This window comes from Carassius gibelio, chromosome A23 (assembly GCF_023724105.1).
Source record: "Carassius gibelio isolate Cgi1373 ecotype wild population from Czech Republic chromosome A23, carGib1.2-hapl.c, whole genome shotgun sequence".
Lineage (NCBI taxonomy): Eukaryota > Metazoa > Chordata > Actinopteri > Cypriniformes > Cyprinidae > Carassius > Carassius gibelio.
The window spans coordinates 278810-303506 of record NC_068393.1 but is presented as its reverse complement, the minus strand read 5'-3'; the positions used below and the strand labels follow the sequence as shown (position 1 = coordinate 303506).

At 45.6% G+C, this 24697-nt stretch overlaps 2 protein-coding genes, 8 non-coding genes and 1 pseudogene across 21 annotated transcripts in view; all 11 read left to right on the top strand.

Moving 5' to 3' along the window:
* The window catches only part of LOC127944298 (uncharacterized), a 170237-nt gene extending 155775 nt beyond the window's left edge, over window positions 1-14462 (top strand). Inside the window, exons 3-5 of the mRNA XM_052540185.1 lie at window positions 9127-9523; window positions 14036-14141; window positions 14425-14462. Coding sequence (XP_052396145.1) covers window positions 9127-9523; window positions 14036-14141; window positions 14425-14462 — 541 coding nt within the window. The remainder of the gene's footprint in view (window positions 1-9126; window positions 9524-14035; window positions 14142-14424) is intronic.
* LOC127944872 (uncharacterized) overlaps window positions 1-24697 on the top strand; it is a 352827-nt gene that overhangs the window by 304370 nt on the left and 23760 nt on the right. For 3 of the 12 annotated variants that reach the window (XM_052541248.1, XM_052541236.1, XM_052541218.1), the window contains exon 1: window positions 5100-5258. The exons of 1 other annotated variant lie outside the window; for it this stretch is intronic. Coding sequence is in view for 6 of the 11 variants with exons in the window: in XM_052541241.1 (XP_052397201.1) it covers window positions 18072-18845 (774 nt within the window). In the remaining 5 variants the exon portion in view is untranslated. Of the gene's footprint in view, window positions 1-5099; window positions 5259-6824; window positions 6952-13921; window positions 13987-15553; window positions 15681-17857; window positions 19314-24697 lie in introns of those variants that run through there. 8 more of the 12 variants (XM_052541249.1, XM_052541251.1, XM_052541235.1 and 5 more) reach the window with 7 other exon arrangements.
* LOC127945443 (U2 spliceosomal RNA) lies at window positions 1587-1777 on the top strand. Its single transcript, XR_008150775.1, has one exon. It is a non-coding gene; the product is annotated as a U2 spliceosomal RNA (small nuclear RNA).
* On the top strand, window positions 2152-2315 carry LOC127945608 (U1 spliceosomal RNA). The gene has a single exon (XR_008150903.1). It is a non-coding gene; the product is annotated as a U1 spliceosomal RNA (small nuclear RNA).
* On the top strand, window positions 4803-4993 carry LOC127945442 (U2 spliceosomal RNA). The gene has a single exon (XR_008150774.1). It is a non-coding gene; the product is annotated as a U2 spliceosomal RNA (small nuclear RNA).
* On the top strand, window positions 10597-10772 carry LOC127945594 (uncharacterized; annotated as a pseudogene).
* On the top strand, window positions 11147-11310 carry LOC127945597 (U1 spliceosomal RNA). Its single transcript, XR_008150901.1, has one exon. It is a non-coding gene; the product is annotated as a U1 spliceosomal RNA (small nuclear RNA).
* LOC127945609 (U2 spliceosomal RNA) lies at window positions 19323-19517 on the top strand. The gene has a single exon (XR_008150904.1). It is a non-coding gene; the product is annotated as a U2 spliceosomal RNA (small nuclear RNA).
* LOC127945585 (U1 spliceosomal RNA) lies at window positions 19892-20055 on the top strand. The gene has a single exon (XR_008150900.1). It is a non-coding gene; the product is annotated as a U1 spliceosomal RNA (small nuclear RNA).
* Window positions 22544-22734, top strand: LOC127945441 (U2 spliceosomal RNA). The gene has a single exon (XR_008150773.1). It is a non-coding gene; the product is annotated as a U2 spliceosomal RNA (small nuclear RNA).
* Window positions 23109-23272, top strand: LOC127945573 (U1 spliceosomal RNA). Its single transcript, XR_008150896.1, has one exon. It is a non-coding gene; the product is annotated as a U1 spliceosomal RNA (small nuclear RNA).

Below are 24697 nucleotides of genomic sequence, written 5' to 3'. Positions count from 1 at the left end.
CTTTTCACCTGGCCTCGGACTGAGCCCCTGCACAGGTGTGCCGATTTGGGTGAAGGGATCTCACTCCTTCCTGGAGTTATAGCCATTCGAGCCACCTCGGACAGGCCACCTTAGCACGTTTTGAGGTCCCCTCGCCAAGGTGAATGGAAATTTCCTCTATTTTTGGATGATTATTGACACTCAGACTCCAGAGAAGCTTTCTGTGCTGATTTGGGTGGGACTGGGCCAAATACCTGGCGCCAGGTTGCAAAAGAAGGTTTTCGACAAAATCCAAAATACCCGAAAATTTCGTCAGAGCGACGGGCCAATCTGAGACCTGCGTCTCGTTCGGCTCGAGCCAAGGATTCCGGTGACATAAGGCACGTGGCTCTGCGACCAACCGTTTGGGAGTTACGAGCCATGCCGTACTTTCCGTCAGGCCGATCGGGACGAGGCCCGGTGACGTTGTAGACAGGGGAGGGTACTACCCAGATAGCACACTTACGTCTGCAAGATGTCTGTTAAAGAAATGTTGATCTGGAAAGCATCTGCCATCTACAAACGTCTGACATACGCCTTTCAGATGTCAGTTTTATATACCTTCTAAATCATAAACATCTAAAAGACATCTAATTGACATCTATCTGACATCTAAAAGGCAGTGTTGGGGAGTAACTAGTTACATGTAACAGCATTACGTAATTTAATTACAAAATGAATGTAACTGTAATTAGTTACAGTTACGAAGAAAAAATTAGTAATTAAATTAAAGTTACTTATGAAATTTTTAACGATTACAAAGGCAATTACATTTGAATATTTACACACATCCACATACAGATTTCACTGATTTCTTTCCCAAATTGCACTGACTGTTCTGAGACATACGCCCTAATAATTTCCAGAATTTTAACAGAATTTTTTGTTTTTCCCAGTCCGCCCTTCCTGTAAATTAATGGCAAAAACATGCAGTTTCATTTAATACAAATAGGCCTACTGAAGCTTGCAGTGTTGTCAGCCTCTGCCGCCTCAATATAGGAGTACATGAGCACATAAACATCATTTCTAGAACTGCTCTGTGTCACGTCATGCATTTTACCTATCATATCATATACAAAGAGACAGCAGTTTAAAAAAACACCAATGTTTCAGGAGTTTATTATACAGGAATGACACATGCTTATTAGATAACTGTATTTGAGTTGATGTATATGTTTTTATTTATTATTATTTCATTTTCACAAATTTAGAAAAGTAATCTAAAAGTACTCAAAAGTAATTAGTTACATTACTTTAATAAAGTAATTGAAAAAGTTATACTACTATAACATTTTAAACAGGGTAACTTGTAATCTGTAACCTATTACATTTCCAAAGTAACCTTCCAAACACTGCTAAAAGGAGACGTCCAATAGACGTATTGCAGATGAGCAAACAGCCTTAAAACTACATCTTGCAGATGTAAATTCATATGTCAAATAGACGTCTCCTAGATGTATGTGTGCTATCAGGGTACCATCCCCCAGCGTTTTTAGGTCTCCCAAAACTTACCAAAGCCGAGATGGGCATCGCCGTGTCCGGCTTCCTCCCTGCTGCGTCTTAGCAGCATCGCTTCTCGGCCTTTTGGCTAAGATCAAGTGTAGTATCTGTTCTTATCAGTTTAATATCTGATACGTCCCCCATCCGGGGACTACATATTAAATGGATTTTTAGATCACGGAGCTGGAGCCGGGGCTTGCTCCGTCCACTCCATGCATCGGCCTGGTATTGCAGTGTCTCCAGGAACGGTGTGCTTTCCCTTTTTGGGGATTGCCATTTATTGTGTCGAATAGCAGAACAAGGAATGAGAGCTGCCATTGCAGATGCTGTGGTTTATTGCAAACTTTTTTCCTGATGTGTCCACCTGGGGTCTTGGACTCTTCCACTAACGATGCACCCACCTGAGGTCTTGAAGTCTTTCACAGACGAGGTGACGCATCGAATCAGGTGTGTTTGTTTAAAGAGAGTCATCTAAAACTGGCGTTGGGAAGCACCGGCCCATGAGCTTGGCAGTTTCCAGGCCAGTAACGGAAGGCACCCGTCCTTCCTTTCCCGGAGGGGGGGCGGAGGGCTAACCGTTGGTGAGGATGGTAGAGATGCAAATCAGACCTCTGGCTGACCGCCTGGGCCTTCATACTTACCTGGCAGGGGAGACACCATGATCAAGAAGGCGGTTCACCCAGGGCGAGGCTTGTCCATTGCACTCCGGCCATGCTGACCCCTGCGAATTCCCCAAATGCGGGAATCTCGACTGCATAATTTATGGTAGTGGGGGACTGCGTTCGCGCTCTCCCCTGAAATTGTTGGTGAAACAAAGCAGAAGAGGTTTTTACAGTTTTTTATTTATTTTCCTTTCAGAATGGGGAGTTCTGTCACATGCGAGATATGTGTTGTGCGCCTGTGAAACAAAGTCACTTGCGCTCTTGAAAAATCGGACCCTGGTGGGTAGTTTAGTTCGAACATAGCGCAGACCTTACTTTGAAAGTAGATTGGACTGACTGCAGCCTAGCTGTAACTGTCTCCATGTTGTTTGGTTGTCCTTTTTTTCGATTCGTATTAATTTTGTTGTCGCTTACAGCGACACCTAGTGGCCTGTCGCCGCGCCCTTTTTCACCTGGCCTCGGACTGAGCCCCTGCACAGGTGTGCCGATTTGGGTGAAGGGATCTCACTCCTTCCTGGAGTTATAGCCATTCGAGCCACCTCGGACACGCCACCTTAGCACGCTTTGAGGTCCCCTCGCCAAGGTGAATGGAAATTTCCTATTTTTTTGGATGATTATTGACAGTCAGACTCCAGAGAAGCTTTCTGTGCTGATTTGGGTGGGACTGGGCCAAATACCTGGCGCCAGGTTGCAAAAGAAGGTTTTCGACAAAATCCAAAATACCCGAAAATTTCGTCAGAGCGACGGGCCAATCTGAGACCTGCGTCTCGTTCGGCTCGAGCCAAGGATTCCGGTGACATAAGGCACGTGGCTCTGCGACCAACCGTTTGGGAGTTACGAGCGATGCCGTACTTTCCGTCGCTGCAGTTCCACCGTCAGGCCGATCGGGACAAGGCCCGGTGACGTTGCAGACAGGGGAGGGTACTACCATCCCGCAGTGTTGCAGGTGTTTTCATCTTTGTTTGATTGTCCATTTACATTACATTTTCCCTATTTTTCAGCTTACGGCGCCACCTAGTGGCCTGTCGCCGCGTCCCTTTTCACCTGGCCTCGGACTGAGCCCCTGCACAGGTGTGCCGATTTGGGTGAAGGGATCTCACTCCTTCCTGGAGTTATAGCCATTCGAGCCACCTCGGACACGCCACCTTAGCACGTTTTGAGGTCCCCTCGCCAAGGTGAATGGAAATTTCCTCTATTTTTGGATGATTATTGACACTCAGACTCCAGAGAAGCTTTCTGTGCTGATTTGGGTGGGACTGGGCCAAATACCTGGCGCCAGGTTGCAAAAGAAGGTTTTCGACAAAATCCAAAATACCCGAAAATTTCGTCAGAGCGACGGGCCAATCTGAGACCTGCGTCTCGTTCGGCTCGAGCCAAGGATTCCGGTGACATAAGGCACGTGGCTCTGCGACCAACCGTTTGGGAGTTACGAGCCATGCCGTACTTTCCGTCAGGCCGATCGGGACGAGGCCCGGTGACGTTGTAGACAGGGGAGGGTACTACCCAGATAGCACACTTACGTCTGCAAGATGTCTGTTAAAGAAATGTTGATCTGGAAAGCATCTGCCATCTACAAACGTCTGACATACGCCTTTCAGATGTCAGTTTTATATACCTTCTAAATCATAAACATCTAAAAGACATCTAATTGACATCTATCTGACATCTAAAAGGCAGTGTTGGGGAGTAACTAGTTACATGTAACAGCATTACGTAATTTAATTACAAAATGAATGTAACTGTAATTAGTTACAGTTACGAAGAAAAAATTAGTAATTAAATTAAAGTTACTTATGAAATTTTTAACGATTACAAAGGCAATTACATTTGAATATTTACACACATCCACATACAGATTTCACTGATTTCTTTCCCAAATTGCACTGACTGTTCTGAGACATACGCCCTAATAATTTCCAGAATTTTAACAGAATTTTTTGTTTTTCCCAGTCCGCCCTTCCTGTAAATTAATGGCAAAAACATGCAGTTTCATTTAATACAAATAGGCCTACTGAAGCTTGCAGTGTTGTCAGCCTCTGCCGCCTCAATATAGGAGTACATGAGCACATAAACATCATTTCTAGAACTGCTCTGTGTCACGTCATGCATTTTACCTATCATATCATATACAAAGAGACAGCAGTTTAAAAAAACACCAATGTTTCAGGAGTTTATTATACAGGAATGACACATGCTTATTAGATAACTGTATTTGAGTTGATGTATATGTTTTTATTTATTATTATTTCATTTTCACAAATTTAGAAAAGTAATCTAAAAGTACTCAAAAGTAATTAGTTACATTACTTTAATAAAGTAATTGAAAAAGTTATACTACTATAACATTTTAAACAGGGTAACTTGTAATCTGTAACCTATTACATTTCCAAAGTAACCTTCCAAACACTGCTAAAAGGAGACGTCCAATAGACGTATTGCAGATGAGCAAACAGCCTTAAAACTACATCTTGCAGATGTAAATTCATATGTCAAATAGACGTCTCCTAGATGTATGTGTGCTATCAGGGTACCATCCCCCAGCGTTTTTAGGTCTCCCAAAACTTACCAAAGCCGAGATGGGCATCGCCGTGTCCGGCTTCCTCCCTGCTGCGTCTTAGCAGCATCGCTTCTCGGCCTTTTGGCTAAGATCAAGTGTAGTATCTGTTCTTATCAGTTTAATATCTGATACGTCCCCCATCCGGGGACTACATATTAAATGGATTTTTAGATCACGGAGCTGGAGCCGGGGCTTGCTCCGTCCACTCCATGCATCGGCCTGGTATTGCAGTGTCTCCAGGAACGGTGTGCTTTCCCTTTTTGGGGATTGCCATTTATTGTGTCGAATAGCAGAACAAGGAATGAGAGCTGCCATTGCAGATGCTGTGGTTTATTGCAAACTTTTTTCCTGATGTGTGATCGCTTCTCGGCCTTTTGGCTAAGATCAAGTATCTTGTCGGACGGTTGAGACTGCGATCGCCTCTTGGAGGTTTCCTGACTCGAGATCCCTTCATATCTTGAGTCACACAACTTCGGGAGGTATATTGAACTCTGCTGCTTCGGGCTCCAACAAGTTTTAAGGTAAGGTCTTTTAATTATTTATTTTGTTATTTATTGTTGTATTTATTGTTGTTTTAAGTTTTTAGGCTGTTGGTGCCTCTATCATGTCGGCTGCCCGTGCCGGCGTGCGGAGGCACCACAGCGTGCGTTTTTTATTCAGGCAGGGTGAGGGGAAGCTCCTGGGAATGTCCCGTATGGACTTTTCCAGGAAGCTGATCCAAAAGACCTTAGCTTTTAAATGTGACGACCTGAATTGTTTGATGACTCTGCCCTTGAACAAAGGATTTGATGTTAGTTTTAAAACCGCTTCCCTACTTAGTGACTTTTGGCAAAGGTTTGAATCAGTTAAAGCCCAGTTTTCCATGTTCACTGTTGAGAAACTTTCTGATAACACACTTAAAACTGTGATTGTCAGGATGTTCAATGAAACCGTGACTGGAGATGATATTTGTGTTTGGTTGGGTAGATTTTGCACTGTTCGAGGCCAGCCTGTCAAAGTGTTAGATGAAGATGGCATTTGGACATGCTCCTGGCGAATTCCCATTAAACAATGGGAAGACGCTGGGGGCTACCAGGGCCTGAAGCATCTGCCTTCCATGATTGTGCTCGGAGAGAACAGAGGCTACATACATTATCAAGGAATGCCCAAACTCTGCAGAAAGTGTGGAAGGTTTGGTCATTTATCTGAAGCATGCCAAGAGTTAATCTGTGGGAAGTGTAGAGAAATTGGTCACAGTTTTGATGACTGTACCAATGGCAGACGGTGCAATCTTTGTGGAGAAACAAACCATCTCTACAGAGACTGCCCTAAAAGTTTTGCCAACAAGCTAAAAATGGCCGCCCCACATGGGCAACAAACGAAGGAACAAAGGAGAGAGGAGGCGGTCCCTGAGGTTTTGGCGGGAATTTCAAATTCCCAGCCGGCCTCAGGGATTGGGCAGGAAGGAGGAAGTGGGGCGGCCACAGGGGCGGAGGCAACGGAACAGGAAATGGTAATGGAAGGAAAGGAAAGTGAGGAAGAATCACTGGTAACAGTTTCGGATGGGGTGGAAGAATCCACCGGGAGTGAGACAGAGTGTTCACTCCCTAATGCTCAGGTGCAAAAAAGACCTGCGGGGTCTCCTCTGATTGTAATGGAGGAGAAAAAATCTAGGGCAGCATATAAGCTCGATAGTTCCGATTCGGTAGATCTGGAGCGCATGTGGCCCCTAGAGTCCCCAAATGAGGTTTCCTTTTTGCACATTAAGCTAACAGCATCATCGCCAAAGGAGCCACAAGAGGTTCCCTCTGTGGCCTCTGAAGCGACAGGCATTTGCCCTCCAGACCTCAGCTCATCTGGGGAAAAGGAAAGACAAATGCTACAAGATGTAACATGATTTTAATCATATTTTTGTAGTCTTTTTCTTGTCTTCTGTTTTAAATGCCTCATACCTTTTTAACCCTACTGCTCATGGCCCTCACCATCTCTACTATCAATGTCAGAAGTGTGAGGTCCACCATTAGAGCACAGAGTATTTTGTCCTTTTTAAAATCTTTTAAGTCAGATTTGTTTTTATTACAAGAGTGTTCTCTGCCCTTTTTAACTAGGTACACAAAAATGGAAGAGCTATGGTCCGCAGGAGCCTCCATATGGAGCGGATCAAATTTTAACAAAAACGACGGAGTTGCGGTTTTAATTAATAATCCTAACATCTTGGTGAAGGGCAGCACTGTGGTGAGGCAAGGCCGGGCACTTTTAGTAAATCTGACCTTTTTAGACAGGGATTTTAATGTTCTTAATGTATATGGTTTTACGGAAAAGAACGAAAGATATGAGCTTTTAGAAGACTTGCAACCCCACATGCTAGGTAGGGCTCCCCTAATGGTAGCAGGGGATTTTAATTGTGTTTTATCTAAAACAGACAGGAAAAGGGTAGGGGAGGATTTTAGAGTGGACAAAACGTCGGTTTTATTGCAGGGTTTAGTCAGAGATTTTAATTTAGTCGACTGTTTTAAAATTTTGCATCAAAGAGAGGAGGGCTTCACCTGGTTCAGTGGTGATGGTACCAAAGCCTCTCGAATCGACTACGTGTTTACAAGGGACTGCCCGCCAACCGATGCTACATTAACCCCCCTTTTTTTCTCTGATCACATGATGCTGTCTTGCACCCTTTCACTGCCCATGGGTGTGACGGTAGGGGGAGGGCTGTGGAAGCTGAACTGTTCCCTGTTGGAAGACAAGAATGTAATTTTAGAATATAGGGAACAGTTCAGCCAATGGCAGACCCTCCAAGACTTTTATGATACACGTGCACAGTGGTGGGAGATGGTAAAGGACCGGACGAGACAGTTTTTTAGAAAGATAGGGAAAGAAAAGAAGAGTAGGGAAAAGAAATGCATGTTGGGGTTGCAAAAAAGACTACAAAGGTATTTTAATCTTTTAAATAATGGTTTTGATTTTAACAATGAAATCCAGGATGTAAAAAAGGAAATGTCAGTTTTAGCCAATATAGAAAGTAAAGGGGTCCTTTTAAGAAGCAAAGAGAGAGAAATTGAAGAAGGGGAAAAGTGTACCAGATATTTTTTTTAAGAAAATAATAACAAGGGGTGGGGGGTTAACCAGGGTTAAAACAGGGGATAGGGAGGTTAACACAACAAAAGAGATTTTAGAGGATGTGGAAAAATTTTATGGGGCTTTATATAGTTTTAAAAAGGTACACTCAGACACCGTAAAAGAAGTTTTAAATTTTGTTGAAAAAAGGGTCGACTGCCAAAATGAGATTTTAGCCCAAGATTTGAACATTTTAGAAACCCAAAAAGCTCTTGGAGGTTTTAAAAAGGGGAAGTCCCCAGGAGTGGATGGACTTCCCCTGGAGTTTTATCTAACATTTTGGGACATTTTAGGACAAGAGCTTTTGACAGTTTTTAAAGAGTTTGAGACCCTCGACAGACTTCCAGACAGTTTTAGAATAGGGATAGTTTCTTTACTTCACAAAAAAGGTGACCGGACTGACTTAAAAAACTGGAGACCCATAACACTTTTAAATTTCGATTATAAACTTTTTAGCAAAGTTTTAGCAACACGCATGTCAACTGTTTTAGAGGACGTGATTCACCCGGATCAAGCTTGTTCTGTGCCCGGAAGAAAGATAACAGACAACCTAGTGCTGATTAGAGACGCCATCTGTTACGCGAGAGACAGAAACATTCGGCTAGTAGTCCTAAATTTAGATTTTGAAAAAGCATTTGATCGAGTCTCGCACCAGTACCTCTTCCAGGTTCTGGAGAAAATGGGGTTTCCAAAGAGGTTTATAGCCTGGGTGGGACTGCTGTACAAGGGAATAGTCAGCAAAATTCTAATAAATGGGCATCTTTCCAAAGCTGTGAACATACACAGTGGTGTCCGTCAGGGATGTCCTTTATCTCCTCTTCTGTATGTGGCTTGCATCGAGCCACTGGCACAGATCTTGAGAAGGGACAAATGGATCAAAGGACTGGACGTTCCTGGGACGGGGGGACTGACGGCGACCTGTGTTTTATATATGGACGACGTAACTCTTTTAGCCACAGACGTTTTATCAATACGAAGAGCACTGGACTTGACTGACTGGTACGGTCGGGCCTCGGGCGCCAAACTCAATGGAAACAAGTCCGAGGCCCAGCTCTTCGGGCCGTGGGGAGACGTGGACACAGGAGGACTTGATTTGGTTTTTAAAGACAACGATTTTAAGATTTTAGGCGTTAAATTTGATAAAGACGGGGGTGGACGGGAAAACTGGACTGACTTGTTAGGGAAAGTTAGGAAAAGACTGGGGTTTTGGGGACTAAGACAGATGACGATGGAAGGCAAGGTTTTAATTTTTAAATCTGTGATTTTACCTCTGATTTTACTTGTCTGTTCTGTTTTTAGCCCCCCTCGGTGGTTCCTGGGGAAACTGGAGAGGGCGGTGTTTTACTTCCTGTGGGGGTCCAAGTGGGAGCGCCTGAAGAGGGAGACCATCAAGAAAAGGCCGGAGAACGGTGGAAAAGGCCTCCCAGACCCCCACCTGTTTTTAGGCAGCCGCTTCACCGCCCTGCACATTAGTTATGCCACGACCCCATCCAAAGAAAACAAGACGGCTGCAATGGCGCGATTTTGGATGGGGTCTTACCTACGAACACTGAAAATTTTACCAGTGGACTTGAAAACCCCAGTGTCTTTTAACTTGCCCAAAGAGTACAGTTTTATAAAAAAGTTTTTAAAGAAATACCTTTTAGAGAGTGAAGATGTCACCATTTTAACTCAACACAAGTCTCTCATCTCTGTTGTGCAGGATCGGGAACCGGTGAGTCCAGTTCCGGGCCTCACACCAAGTGAGGCCAAACAAGTTTGGCGGAACGCGGCTCACCCCGCTCTCCAGAACAGGCACAAGGACTTATCGTGGATGGTGGCTCATGAGATCCTCCCGGTCAGGGCGGTTATGCACTCCAGAGGCATGGCCAAAAACCCCATCTGCCCGCGGTCCGGCTGCAATTCCCCGGAGACCGTCCACCACCTGCTCTGGGAGTGCAGCACTGCGCGGGACCTGTGGGCCAAGACCGGCCCCCTGTATTTCCCGTGCCTACCAGCGGGTGGGGCCCATTTCGGGTACCAGCTCGCCATCCTTGGGGTGGGCCGGGGCTTGAAGGACTTGACGGCACAGAAATTTACCTCGCTCTGGCTCACCCTCAACGTCATCAAGGATGCCATCTGGGCCACCAGAAACCTGCTGGTGGGGAAGCGCGTTACGGTAACCCTCCATGCATGCGAGCTAAAGGTAACATCAATGCTGCAGGGGTACCGGGCGACGATATTCGGACGGGGGGGCCGGGGTCGCACGGAGAGGGTCCCGGCAGGCACCGACCCTGGCCGCCCGTAGATGCACCCTCACCACTCTGGCTACGGGAACAGCGGGCCAGCGGGCCGGAGGAGAGGGGATCTCCGCTGAGTCCATAAAGTAGCATCTCATGTCCCTGTTCTGGAGAGTGGGGTGATGACCCACTTGATAAGGACTCACCCCCGGTCTTGCACAATAGATGATTTTTAATTGGTGTTTTTTATTGTTTTATCATGAAAGAGGTTTTATTAACATATATATATACGAGGCTTGTTTGCTTTTTTAAAAATTTGTATTTTACTTTTGGAACTGACCGCACCTTTTAAACACACCTCAATAATGGACTTTTAAAAACAAGCAAAACACTGTGGTTTTAATCAAATGCTTTTTAACAATGATTGTTTCTTTCATTTTACCATGTGTATTTATTATATATTATATTGCTTGTTTTAATGTGTGATTAAAAAGAAAATGTTGTGTGAAAAAGAAAAAATGCAAATGGAAAAAATGTAAATGGTGACAATAAAACTTTTTCGAAAGAAAAAAATCTGTTCTTATCAGTTTAATATCTGATACGTCCCCCATCCGGGGACTACATATTAAATGGATTTTTAGATCACGGAGCTGGAGCCGGGGCTTGCTCCGTCCACTCCATGCATCGGCCTGGTATTGCAGTGTCTCCAGGAACGGTGTGCTTTCCCTTTTTGGGGATTGCCATTTATTGTGTCGAATAGCAGAACAAGGAATGAGAGCTGCCATTGCAGATGCTGTGGTTTATTGCAAACTTTTTTCCTGATGTGTCCACCTGGGGTCTTGGACTCTTCCACTAACGATGCACCCACCTGAGGTCTTGAAGTCTTTCACAGACGAGGTGACGCATCGAATCAGGTGTGTTTGTTTAAAGAGAGTCATCTAAAACTGGCGTTGGGAAGCACCGGCCCATGAGCTTGGCAGTTTCCAGGCCAGTAACGGAAGGCACCCGTCCTTCCTTTCCCGGAGGGGGGGCGGAGGGCTAACCGTTGGTGAGGATGGTAGAGATGCAAATCAGACCTCTGGCTGACCGCCTGGGCCTTCATACTTACCTGGCAGGGGAGACACCATGATCAAGAAGGCGGTTCACCCAGGGCGAGGCTTGTCCATTGCACTCCGGCCATGCTGACCCCTGCGAATTCCCCAAATGCGGGAATCTCGACTGCATAATTTATGGTAGTGGGGGACTGCGTTCGCGCTCTCCCCTGAAATTGTTGGTGAAACAAAGCAGAAGAGGTTTTTACAGTTTTTTATTTATTTTCCTTTCAGAATGGGGAGTTCTGTCACATGCGAGATATGTGTTGTGCGCCTGTGAAACAAAGTCACTTGCGCTCTTGAAAAATCGGACCCTGGTGGGTAGTTTAGTTCGAACATAGCGCAGACCTTACTTTGAAAGTAGATTGGACTGACTGCAGCCTAGCTGTAACTGTCTCCATGTTGTTTGGTTGTCCTTTTTTTCGATTCGTATTAATTTTGTTGTCGCTTACAGCGACACCTAGTGGCCTGTCGCCGCGCCCTTTTTCACCTGGCCTCGGACTGAGCCCCTGCACAGGTGTGCCGATTTGGGTGAAGGGATCTCACTCCTTCCTGGAGTTATAGCCATTCGAGCCACCTCGGACACGCCACCTTAGCACGCTTTGAGGTCCCCTCGCCAAGGTGAATGGAAATTTCCTATTTTTTTGGATGATTATTGACAGTCAGACTCCAGAGAAGCTTTCTGTGCTGATTTGGGTGGGACTGGGCCAAATACCTGGCGCCAGGTTGCAAAAGAAGGTTTTCGACAAAATCCAAAATACCCGAAAATTTCGTCAGAGCGACGGGCCAATCTGAGACCTGCGTCTCGTTCGGCTCGAGCCAAGGATTCCGGTGACATAAGGCACGTGGCTCTGCGACCAACCGTTTGGGAGTTACGAGCGATGCCGTACTTTCCGTCGCTGCAGTTCCACCGTCAGGCCGATCGGGACAAGGCCCGGTGACGTTGCAGACAGGGGAGGGTACTACCATCCCGCAGTGTTGCAGGTGTTTTCATCTTTGTTTGATTGTCCATTTACATTACATTTTCCCTATTTTTCAGCTTACGGCGCCACCTAGTGGCCTGTCGCCGCGTCCCTTTTCACCTGGCCTCGGACTGAGCCCCTGCACAGGTGTGCCGATTTGGGTGAAGGGATCTCACTCCTTCCTGGAGTTATAGCCATTCGAGCCACCTCGGACACGCCACCTTAGCACGTTTTGAGGTCCCCTCGCCAAGGTGAATGGAAATTTCCTCTATTTTTGGATGATTATTGACAGTCAGACTCCAGAGAAGCTTTCTGTGCTGATTTGGGTGGGACTGGGCCAAATACCTGGCGCCAGGTTGCAAAAGAAGGTTTTCGACAAAATCCAAAATACCCGAAAATTTCGTCAGAGCGACGGGCCAATCTGAGACCTGCGTCTCGTTCGGCTCGAGCCAAGGATTCCGGTGACATAAGGCACGTGGCTCTGCGACCAACCGTTTGGGAGTTACGAGCCATGCCGTACTTTCCGTCAGGCCGATCGGGACGAGGCCCGGTGACGTTGTAGACAGGGGAGGGTACTACCCAGATAGCACACTTACGTCTGCAAGATGTCTGTTAAAGAAATGTTGATCTGGAAAGCATCTGCCATCTACAAACGTCTGACATACGCCTTTCAGATGTCAGTTTTATATACCTTCTAAATCATAAACATCTAAAAGACATCTAATTGACATCTATCTGACATCTAAAAGGCAGTGTTGGGGAGTAACTAGTTACATGTAACAGCATTACGTAATTTAATTACAAAATGAATGTAACTGTAATTAGTTACAGTTACGAAGAAAAAATTAGTAATTAAATTAAAGTTACTTATGAAATTTTTAACGATTACAAAGGCAATTACATTTGAATATTTACACACATCCACATACAGATTTCACTGATTTCTTTCCCAAATTGCACTGACTGTTCTGAGACATACGCCCTAATAATTTCCAGAATTTTAACAGAATTTTTTGTTTTTCCCAGTCCGCCCTTCCTGTAAATTAATGGCAAAAACATGCAGTTTCATTTAATACAAATAGGCCTACTGAAGCTTGCAGTGTTGTCAGCCTCTGCCGCCTCAATATAGGAGTACATGAGCACATAAACATCATTTCTAGAACTGCTCTGTGTCACGTCATGCATTTTACCTATCATATCATATACAAAGAGACAGCAGTTTAAAAAAACACCAATGTTTCAGGAGTTTATTATACAGGAATGACACATGCTTATTAGATAACTGTATTTGAGTTGATGTATATGTTTTTATTTATTATTATTTCATTTTCACAAATTTAGAAAAGTAATCTAAAAGTACTCAAAAGTAATTAGTTACATTACTTTAATAAAGTGATTGAAAAAGTTATACTACTATAACATTTTAAACAGGGTAACTTGTAATCTGTAACCTATTACATTTCCAAAGTAACCTTCCAAACACTGCTAAAAGGAGACGTCCAATAGACGTATTGCAGATGAGCAAACAGCCTTAAAACTACATCTTGCAGATGTAAATTCATATGTCAAATAGACGTCTCCTAGATGTATGTGTGCTATCAGGGTACCATCCCCCAGCGTTTTTAGGTCTCCCAAAACTTACCAAAGCCGAGATGGGCATCGCCGTGTCCGGCTTCCTCCCTGCTGCGTATTAGCAGCATCGCTTCTCGGCCTTTTGGCTAAGATCACGTGGTCTGGTCGGACGGTTGAGACAGCGATCGCCTCTAGGTGGACCTTTAGGCTCGTGTGTGGATTGTGGCACGAGTCCTCTATCCTCCAAGAGGTAAATTGACAAGCGGCTTTTAATTGGAGACGACTCGCTTTGCGGAGAATCTACTTGTTTTTAAGGTAAGAAGGTTTTATCTAATTTATTTAGTTAATTTATTGTTTGTTTTAGCCGCTGCGTGCTGGTGGTGCCTCCACCATGTCGGCTGCTCGTGCCGGCATGCGGAGGCACCACAGCGTGCGTTTTATATTCAAGGAGGTCGATGGAAAGCTTCTGGGTATGTCCCGCATGGACTTTTCCAGAAAGCTTGTTCAAAAGACCTTACATTTTAAGCCTGAAGACCTGAATTGTTTGATGACTCTGCCTCTGAACAAAGGTTTTGATTTAAGTTTTAAGACTGCTTCCCTGCTAAGTGAGTTTTGGCAAAGGTTTGAATCTGTTAAATCCCAGTTCTCTATGTTTATGGTGGAGAAACTTTCTGACAACACACTTAAAACTGTGATTGTCAGAATGTTCAATGAAACTGTGACTGGTGAAGATATATGTGTGTGGCTGGGTAGATTTTGCACTGTTCGAGGCCAGCCAGTCAAGGTGCTAGATGAAGATGGTATTTGGACATGCTCCTGGCGAATCCCCATTAAACAATGGGAGGACGCTGGGGGCTACCAGGGCCTGAAACATCTGCCCTCCATGATTGTGCTTGGAGAGAACAGAGGCTACATTCATTACCAGGGTATGCCTAAGTTATGTCGGAAATGTGGGAAATTTGGTCACTTAGCCGATGTATGCCAAGAATTAGTTTGTGGGAAGTGCAAAGAAATTGGTCACGGGTTTGAACAGTGTACCAATGGCAGGCGGTGCAATCTTTGTGGAGATTCAAACCACCTCTACAGAGATTGCCCTAAAAGTTTTGCCAACAAGCTCAAAATGGCCGCCCCACATTGGCACCAAACAAACGAAGAAAGGAAAGAGGAGGCGGTCCCTGAGGTTTTGGCGGGAATTTCAAATTCCCAGCCAGCCTCAGGGATTGGGCAGGAAGGAGGAAGTGGGGCGGCCATAGGGGCGGAGTCAGATATTGAAATGGAAAAAGGCACAGAAGGAGAAGTGACCGAGGGAGAAACAAGCTCCTCCCTACAAACGGTGTCAGAGTTGGTACAGGAATCCAGTGGGAGTGAATTTGAGTGTTCACTCCCAAATGCTCAAGTGCAAAAAAGACCTGCGGGATCTCCTCTGGTGGAAACCGAGGAGAAAAAAGCTAGGGCAGCACAGCGGCTTGATAGTTCCGATTTGGAAGATCAAGAACGCATGTGGCCCCTAGAGTCCCCAAATGAGGTATCTTTTTTGCACATCAAGCTAAGAACATCGTCGCCTAGGGAGTTACAAGAGGATTTCTCTGTAGCACCCGAGGCGTCGAGCACCTGCTCTCCAGGACCCAGTTCATCTGTGAGAAAGGAAGGGCAGGTGAAACAAGATAAAACATGATTTTAAGTATATTTTTGTAGTCTTTATGTCTTCTGTTTAAATGTCTCATACTGTTTTAACCATACTGCTCATGGCCCTCACTATCTCTACCATTAATGTAAGAAGTGTGAGGTCCACCTTACGAGCACAGAGCATTTTATCCTTTTTAAAGTGTTTTAAGTCAGATTTGTTTTTACTGCAAGAGTGTGCTCTGCCCTTTTTAAATAGTTACAGAAAGTTGGAGGAGATGTGGACCATGGGGCCCTCAATATGGAGTGGCTCCAACTTCAACAAGAATGACGGTGTCGCTATTTTAATCAACAATTCAAACATCACGGTGAAGGATAGCACTGTGGTGAGGGAAGGGCGGGCTCTTTTAGCAAACCTGACTTTTTTAGGGAGGGATTTTAAGGTTCTTAATGTGTATGGTTTTACAGAAAAAAATGACAGATATGAGCTTTTAGAAGACCTGCAGCCCCACATGTTAGGCAGGGCTCCCCTAATAGTAGCAGGGGATTTTAACTGTGTTTTATCCAAAACAGATAGGAAGAGAGTAGGAGAAGATTTTAAGGTCGATAAGACATCGGTTTTATTGCAAAATTTAGTCAAGGATTTTAAGTTAGTTGACTGTTTTAAACAATTGCATCAAAGAGAGGAGGGCTTCACCTGGTTCAGTGGTGATGGCACCAGAGCCTCTCGAATTGACTATGTTTTTACAAGGGACTGCCCGCCAACCGATGCAACATTGACCCCTCCCTTTTTTTCTGATCACATGATACTGTCTTGCACCCTTTCACTTTCCATGGGTGTGACGGTAGGAGGAGGGCTGTGGAAGCTGAACTGCTCCCTATTAGAGGATGAAGAAGTGGTTAGAGAGTATAGGGAGCAGTTCAGCCAATGGCAGACCCTCCAAGACTTTTATGATACACGTGCACAGTGGTGGGAAGTGGTTAAGGACCGGACAAGACAGTTTTTTAGAAATATAGGGAAAAGGAAAAAGAACAGGGAAAGAAGACACATGATGGGGCTGCAAAAAAGACTGCAGAGATATTTTAACCTTTTAAACAGTGGATTGGATTTTACAGAAGAGATAAAAGAAGTCAAGAAAGAAATGTCAGTTTTATTCGAAGTTCAGAGTAGGGGTGTTATTTTAAGATGTAAAGAAAGAGAAATAGAAGAAGGGGAGAAATGCACAAGATACTTTTTTAAAAAAATTATTACACGGGGTGGGTCAATCTCTGCTTTGAAGACTTTTACCGGGAGGGAAGCAAGCGGCACAAAAGAGATTTTAAATGAAACTGAAAACTTTTATAATAATTTATATAGTGCAAAAGAGGCTCATAATGGGGTTTTAGAGGAAGTTTTAACCTTTTTAAATAAAAAGGTAAAGAGCCCAGATGTGCTTTTATCCCAGGATTTTACAGTTTTAGAAATTCAGAAAGCTTTAAAACATTTTAAAAAAGGGAAGTCCCCTGGCATTGACGGACTTCCCTTTGAATTTTATCTGACTTTCTGGGACATTTTAGCACACGAACTGTTGACCGTTTTTAAAGAATTTGAGACTCTTGACAGACTTCCTGACAGCTTTAGAGTAGGGATAGTTTCATTATTACATAAGAAAGGAGACAAGACTGACTTGAAAAACTGGCGACCAATCACGCTTTTAAATTTTGATTGTAAACTTTTTAGTAAGATTTTAGCAACACGCATGTCGACTGTTTTAGAGGACGTGATCCACCCGGATCAAGCTTGTGCTGTGCCCGGAAGAAAGATAACAGACAACCTAGTGCTGATTAGAGACGCCATCTGTTACGCGAGAGACAGAAATATTCGGCTAGTAGTCCTAAATTTAGATTTTGAAAAAGCATTTGATCGAGTCTCGCACCAGTACCTCTTCCAGGTTCTGGAGAAAATGGGGTTTCCAAAGAGGTTTATAGCCTGGGTGGGACTGCTGTACAAGGGAATAGTCAGCAAAATTCTAATAAATGGGCATCTTTCCAAAGCTGTGAACATACACAGTGGTGTCCGTCAGGGATGTCCTTTATCTCCTCTTCTGTATGTGGCTTGCATCGAGCCACTGGCACAGATCTTGAGAAGGGACAAATGGATCAAAGGACTGGACGTTCCTGGGACGGGGGGACTGACGGCGACCTGTGTTTTATATATGGACGACATAACTCTTTTAGCCACAGACGTTTTATCAATACGAAGAGCACTGGACTTGACTGACTGGTACGGTCGGGCCTCGGGCGCCAAACTCAATAGAAACAAGTCCGAGGCCCAGCTCTTCGGGCCGTGGGGAGACGTGGACACAGGAGGACTTGATTTGGTTTTTAAAGACAACGATTTTAAGATTTTAGGCGTTAAATTTGATAAAGACGGGGGTGGACGGGAAAACTGGACTGACTTGTTAGGGAAAGTTAGGAAAAGACTGGGGTTTTGGGGACTAAGACAGATGACGATGGAAGGCAAGGTTTTAATTTTTAAATCTGTGATTTTACCTCTGATTTTACTTGTCTGTTCTGTTTTTAGCCCCCCTCGGTGGTTCCTGGGGAAACTGGAGAGGGCGGTGTTTTACTTCCTGTGGGGGTCCAAGTGGGAGCGCCTGAAGAGGGAGACCATCAAGAAAAGGCCGGAGAACGGTGGAAAAGGCCTCCCAGACCCCCACCTGTTTTTAGGCAGCCGTTTCACCGCCCTGCACATTAGTTATGCCACGACCCCATCCAAAGAAAACAAGACGGCTGCAATGGCGCGATTTTGGATGGGGTCTTACCTACGAACACTGAAAATTTTACCAGTGGACTTGAAAACCCCAGTGTCTTTTAACTTGCCCAAAGAGTACAGTTTTATAAAAAAGTTTTTAAAGAAATACCTTTTAGAGAGTGAAGATGTCACCATTTTAACTCAACACAAGTCTCTCATCTCTGTTGTGCAGGACCGGGAACCGGTGAGTCCAGTTCCGGGCCTCACACCAAGTGAGGCCAAACAAGTTTGGCGGAACGCGGCTCACCCCGCTCTCCAGAACAGGCACAAGGACTTATCGTGGATGGTGGCTCATGAGATCCTCCCGGTCAGGGCGGTTATGCACTCCAGAGGCATGGCCAAAAACCCCATCTGCCCGCGGTCCGGCTGCAATTCCCCGGAGACCGTCCACCACCTGCTCTGGGAGTGCAGCACTGCGCGGGACCTGTGGGCCAAGACCGGCCCCCTGTATTTCCCGTGCCTACCAGCGGGTGGGGCCCAGTTCGGGTACCAGCTCGCCATCCTTGGGGTGGGCCGGGGCTTGAAGGACTTGACGGCACAGAAATTTACCTCGCTCTGGCTCACCCTCAACGTCATCAAGGATGCCATCTGGGCCACCAGAAACCTGCTGGTGGGGAAGCGCGTTACGGTAACCCTCCATGCATGCGAGCTAAAGGTAACATCAATGCTGCAGGGGTACCGGACGACGATATTCGGACGGGGGGGCCGGGGTCGCACGGAGAGGGTCCCGGCAGGCACCGACCCTGGCCGCCCGTAGATGCACCCTCACCACTCTGGCTACGGGAACAGCGGGCCGGAGGAGAGGGGATCTCCGCTGAGTCCATAAAGTAGCATCTCATGTCCCTGTTCTGGAGAGTGGGGTGATGACCCACTTGATAAGGACTCACCCCCGGTCTTGCACAATAGATGATTTTTAATTGGTGTTTTTTATTGTTTTATCATGAAAGAGGTTTTATTAACATATATATATATACGAGGCTTGTTTGCTTTTTTTTAAATTTGTATTTTACTTTTGGAACTGACCGCACCTTTTAAACACACCTCAATAATGGACTTTTAAAAACAAGCAAAACACTGTGGTTTTAATCAAATGCTTTTTAACAATGATTGTTTCTTTCATTTTACCATGTGTACTTATTATATATTATATTGCTTGTTTTAATGTGTGATTAAAAAGAAAATGTTGTGTGAAAAAGAAAAAAATGCAAATGGAAAAAATATAAATGGTGACAATAAAACTTTTTCGAAAGAAAAACAAAAAAACAAACAAAAAAAATCTGTTCTTATCAGTTTAATATCTGATACGTCCCCCATCCGGGGACTACATATTAAATGGATTTTTAGATCACGGAGCTGGAGCCGGGGCTTGCTCCGTCCACTCCATGCATCGGCCTGGTATTGCAGTGTCTCCAGGAACGGTGTGCTTTCCCTTTTTGGGGATTGCCATTTATTGTGTCGAATAGCAGAACAAGGAATGAGAGCTGCCATTGCAGATGCTGTGGTTTATTGCAAACTTTTTTCCTGATGTGTCCACCTGGGGTCTTGGACTCTTCCACTAACGATGCACCCACCTGAGGTCTTGAAGTCTTTCACAGACGAGGTGACGCATCGAATCAGGTGTGTTTGTTTAAAGAGAGTCATCTAAAACTGGCGTTGGGAAGCACCGGCCCATGAGCTTGGCAGTTTCCAGGCCAGTAACGGAAGGCACCCGTCCTTCCTTTCCCGGAGGGGGGGCGGAGGGCTAACCGTTGGTGAGGATGGTAGAGATGCAAATCAGACCTCTGGCTGACCGCCTGGGCCTTCATACTTACCTGGCAGGGGAGACACCATGATCAAGAAGGCGGTTCACCCAGGGCGAGGCTTGTCCATTGCACTCCGGCCATGCTGACCCCTGCGAATTCCCCAAATGCGGGAATCTCGACTGCATAATTTATGGTAGTGGGGGACTGCGTTCGCGCTCTCCCCTGAAATTGTTGGTGAAACAAAGCAGAAGAGGTTTTTACAGTTTTTTATTTATTTTCCTTTCAGAATGGGGAGTTCTGTCACATGCGAGATATGTGTTGTGCGCCTGTGAAACAAAGTCACTTGCGCTCTTGAAAAATCGGACCCTGGTGGGTAGTTTAGTTCGAACATAGCGCAGACCTTACTTTGAAAGTAGATTGGACTGACTGCAGCCTAGCTGTAACTGTCTCCATGTTGTTTGGTTGTCCTTTTTTTCGATTCGTATTAATTTTGTTGTCGCTTACAGCGACACCTAGTGGCCTGTCGCCGCGCCCTTTTTCACCTGGCCTCGGACTGAGCCCCTGCACAGGTGTGCCGATTTGGGTGAAGGGATCTCACTCCTTCCTGGAGTTATAGCCATTCGAGCCACCTCGGACACGCCACCTTAGCACGCTTTGAGGTCCCCTCGCCAAGGTGAATGGAAATTTCCTATTTTTTTGGATGATTATTGACAGTCAGACTCCAGAGAAGCTTTCTGTGCTGATTTGGGTGGGACTGGGCCAAATACCTGGCGCCAGGTTGCAAAAGAAGGTTTTCGACAAAATCCAAAATACCCGAAAATTTCGTCAGAGCGACGGGCCAATCTGAGACCTGCGTCTCGTTCGGCTCGAGCCAAGGATTCCGGTGACATAAGGCACGTGGCTCTGCGACCAACCGTTTGGGAGTTACGAGCGATGCCGTACTTTCCGTCGCTGCAGTTCCACCGTCAGGCCGATCGGGACAAGGCCCGGTGACGTTGCAGACAGGGGAGGGTACTACCATCCCGCAGTGTTGCAGGTGTTTTCATCTTTGTTTGATTGTCCATTTACATTACATTTTCCCTATTTTTCAGCTTACGGCGCCACCTAGTGGCCTGTCGCCGCGTCCCTTTTCACCTGGCCTCGGACTGAGCCCCTGCACAGGTGTGCCGATTTGGGTGAAGGGATCTCACTCCTTCCTGGAGTTATAGCCATTCGAGCCACCTCGGACACGCCACCTTAGCACGTTTTGAGGTCCCCTCGCCAAGGTGAATGGAAATTTCCTCTATTTTTGGATGATTATTGACACTCAGACTCCAGAGAAGCTTTCTGTGCTGATTTGGGTGGGACTGGGCCAAATACCTGGCGCCAGGTTGCAAAAGAAGGTTTTCGACAAAATCCAAAATACCCGAAAATTTCGTCAGAGCGACGGGCCAATCTGAGACCTGCGTCTCGTTCGGCTCGAGCCAAGGATTCCGGTGACATAAGGCACGTGGCTCTGCGACCAACCGTTTGGGAGTTACGAGCCATGCCGTACTTTCCGTCAGGCCGATCGGGACGAGGCCCGGTGACGTTGTAGACAGGGGAGGGTACTACCCAGATAGCACACTTACGTCTGCAAGATGTCTGTTAAAGAAATGTTGATCTGGAAAGCATCTGCCATCTACAAACGTCTGACATACGCCTTTCAGATGTCAGTTTTATATACCTTCTAAATCATAAACATCTAAAAGACATCTAATTGACATCTATCTGACATCTAAAAGGCAGTGTTGGGGAGTAACTAGTTACATGTAACAGCATTACGTAATTTAATTACAAAATGAATGTAACTGTAATTAGTTACAGTTACGAAGAAAAAATTAGTAATTAAATTAAAGTTACTTATGAAATTTTTAACGATTACAAAGGCAATTACATTTGAATATTTACACACATCCACATACAGATTTCACTGATTTCTTTCCCAAATTGCACTGACTGTTCTGAGACATACGCCCTAATAATTTCCAGAATTTTAACAGAATTTTTTTGTTTTTCCCAGTCCGCCCTTCCTGTAAATTAATGGCAAAAACATGCAGTTTCATTTAATACAAATAGGCCTACTGAAGCTTGCAGTGTTGTCAGCCTCTGCCGCCTCAATATAGGAGTACATGAGCACATAAACATCATTTCTAGAACTGCTCTGTGTCACGTCATGCATTTTACCTATCATATCATATACAAAGAGACAGCAGTTTAAAAAAACACCAATGTTTCAGGAGTTTATTATACAGGAATGACACATGCTTATTAGATAACTGTATTTGAGTTGATGTATATGTTTTTATTTATTATTATTTAATTTTCACAAATTTAGAAAAGTAATCTAAAAGTACTCAAAAGTAATTAGTTACATTACTTTAATAAAGTAATTGAAAAAGTTATACTACTATAACATTTTAAACAGGGTAACTTGTAATCTGTAACCTATTACATTTCCAAAGTAACCTTCCAAACACTGCTAAAAGGAGACGTCCAATAGACGTATTGCAGATGAGCAAACAGCCTTAAAACTACATCTTGCAGATGTAAATTCATATGTCAAATAGACGTCTCCTAGATGTATGTGTGCTATCAGGGTACCATCCCCCAGCGTTTTTAGGTCTCCCAAAACTTACCAAAGCCGAGATGGGCATCGCCGTGTCCGGCTTCCTCCCTGCTGCGTCTTAGCAGCATCGCTTCTCGGCCTTTTGGCTAAGATCAAGTGTAGTATCTGTTCTTATCAGTTTAATATCTGATACGTCCCCCATCCGGGGACTACATATTAAATGGATTTTTAGATCACGGAGCTGGAGCCGGGGCTTGCTCCGTCCACTCCATGCATCGGCCTGGTATTGCAGTGTCTCCAGGAACGGTGTGCTTTCCCTTTTTGGGGATTGCCATTTATTGTGTCGAATAGCAGAACAAGGAATGAGAGCTGCCATTGCAGATGCTGTGGTTTATTGCAAACTTTTTTCCTGATGTGTCCACCTGGGGTCTTGGACTCTTCCACTAACGATGCACCCACCTGAGGTCTTGAAGTCTTTCACAGACGAGGTGACGCATCGAATCAGGTGTGTTTGTTTAAAGAGAGTCATCTAAAACTGGCGTTGGGAAGCACCGGCCCATGAGCTTGGCAGTTTCCAGGCCAGTAACGGAAGGCACCCGTCCTTCCTTTCCCGGAGGGGGGGCGGAGGGCTAACCGTTGGTGAGGATGGTAGAGATGCAAATCAGACCTCTGGCTGACCGCCTGGGCCTTCATACTTACCTGGCAGGGGAGACACCATGATCAAGAAGGCGGTTCACCCAGGGCGAGGCTTGTCCATTGCACTCCGGCCATGCTGACCCCTGCGAATTCCCCAAATGCGGGAATCTCGACTGCATAATTTATGGTAGTGGGGGACTGCGTTCGCGCTCTCCCCTGAAATTGTTGGTGAAACAAAGCAGAAGAGGTTTTTACAGTTTTTTATTTATTTTCCTTTCAGAATGGGGAGTTCTGTCACATGCGAGATATGTGTTGTGCGCCTGTGAAACAAAGTCACTTGCGCTCTTGAAAAATCGGACCCTGGTGGGTAGTTTAGTTCGAACATAGCGCAGACCTTACTTTGAAAGTAGATTGGACTGACTGCAGCCTAGCTGTAACTGTCTCCATGTTGTTTGGTTGTCCTTTTTTTCGATTCGTATTAATTTTGTTGTCGCTTACAGCGACACCTAGTGGCCTGTCGCCGCGCCCTTTTTCACCTGGCCTCGGACTGAGCCCCTGCACAGGTGTGCCGATTTGGGTGAAGGGATCTCACTCCTTCCTGGAGTTATAGCCATTCGAGCCACCTCGGACACGCCACCTTAGCACGCTTTGAGGTCCCCTCGCCAAGGTGAATGGAAATTTCCTATTTTTTTGGATGATTATTGACAGTCAGACTCCAGAGAAGCTTTCTGTGCTGATTTGGGTGGGACTGGGCCAAATACCTGGCGCCAGGTTGCAAAAGAAGGTTTTCGACAAAATCCAAAATACCCGAAAATTTCGTCAGAGCGACGGGCCAATCTGAGACCTGCGTCTCGTTCGGCTCGAGCCAAGGATTCCGGTGACATAAGGCACGTGGCTCTGCGACCAACCGTTTGGGAGTTACGAGCGATGCCGTACTTTCCGTCGCTGCAGTTCCACCGTCAGGCCGATCGGGACAAGGCCCGGTGACGTTGCAGACAGGGGAGGGTACTACCATCCCGCAGTGTTGCAGGTGTTTTCATCTTTGTTTGATTGTCCATTTACATTACATTTTCCCTATTTTTCAGCTTACGGCGCCACCTAGTGGCCTGTCGCCGCGTCCCTTTTCACCTGGCCTCGGACTGAGCCCCTGCACAGGTGTGCCGATTTGGGTGAAGGGATCTCACTCCTTCCTGGAGTTATAGCCATTCGAGCCACCTCGGACACGCCACCTTAGCACGTTTTGAGGTCCCCTCGCCAAGGTGAATGGAAATTTCCTCTATTTTTGGATGATTATTGACACTCAGACTCCAGAGAAGCTTTCTGTGCTGATTTGGGTGGGACTGGGCCAAATACCTGGCGCCAGGTTGCAAAAGAAGGTTTTCGACAAAATCCAAAATACCCGAAAATTTCGTCAGAGCGACGGGCCAATCTGAGACCTGCGTCTCGTTCGGCTCGAGCCAAGGATTCCGGTGACATAAGGCACGTGGCTCTGCGACCAACCGTTTGGGAGTTACGAGCCATGCCGTACTTTCCGTCAGGCCGATCGGGACGAGGCCCGGTGACGTTGTAGACAGGGGAGGGTACTACCCAGATAGCACACTTACGTCTGCAAGATGTCTGTTAAAGAAATGTTGATCTGGAAAG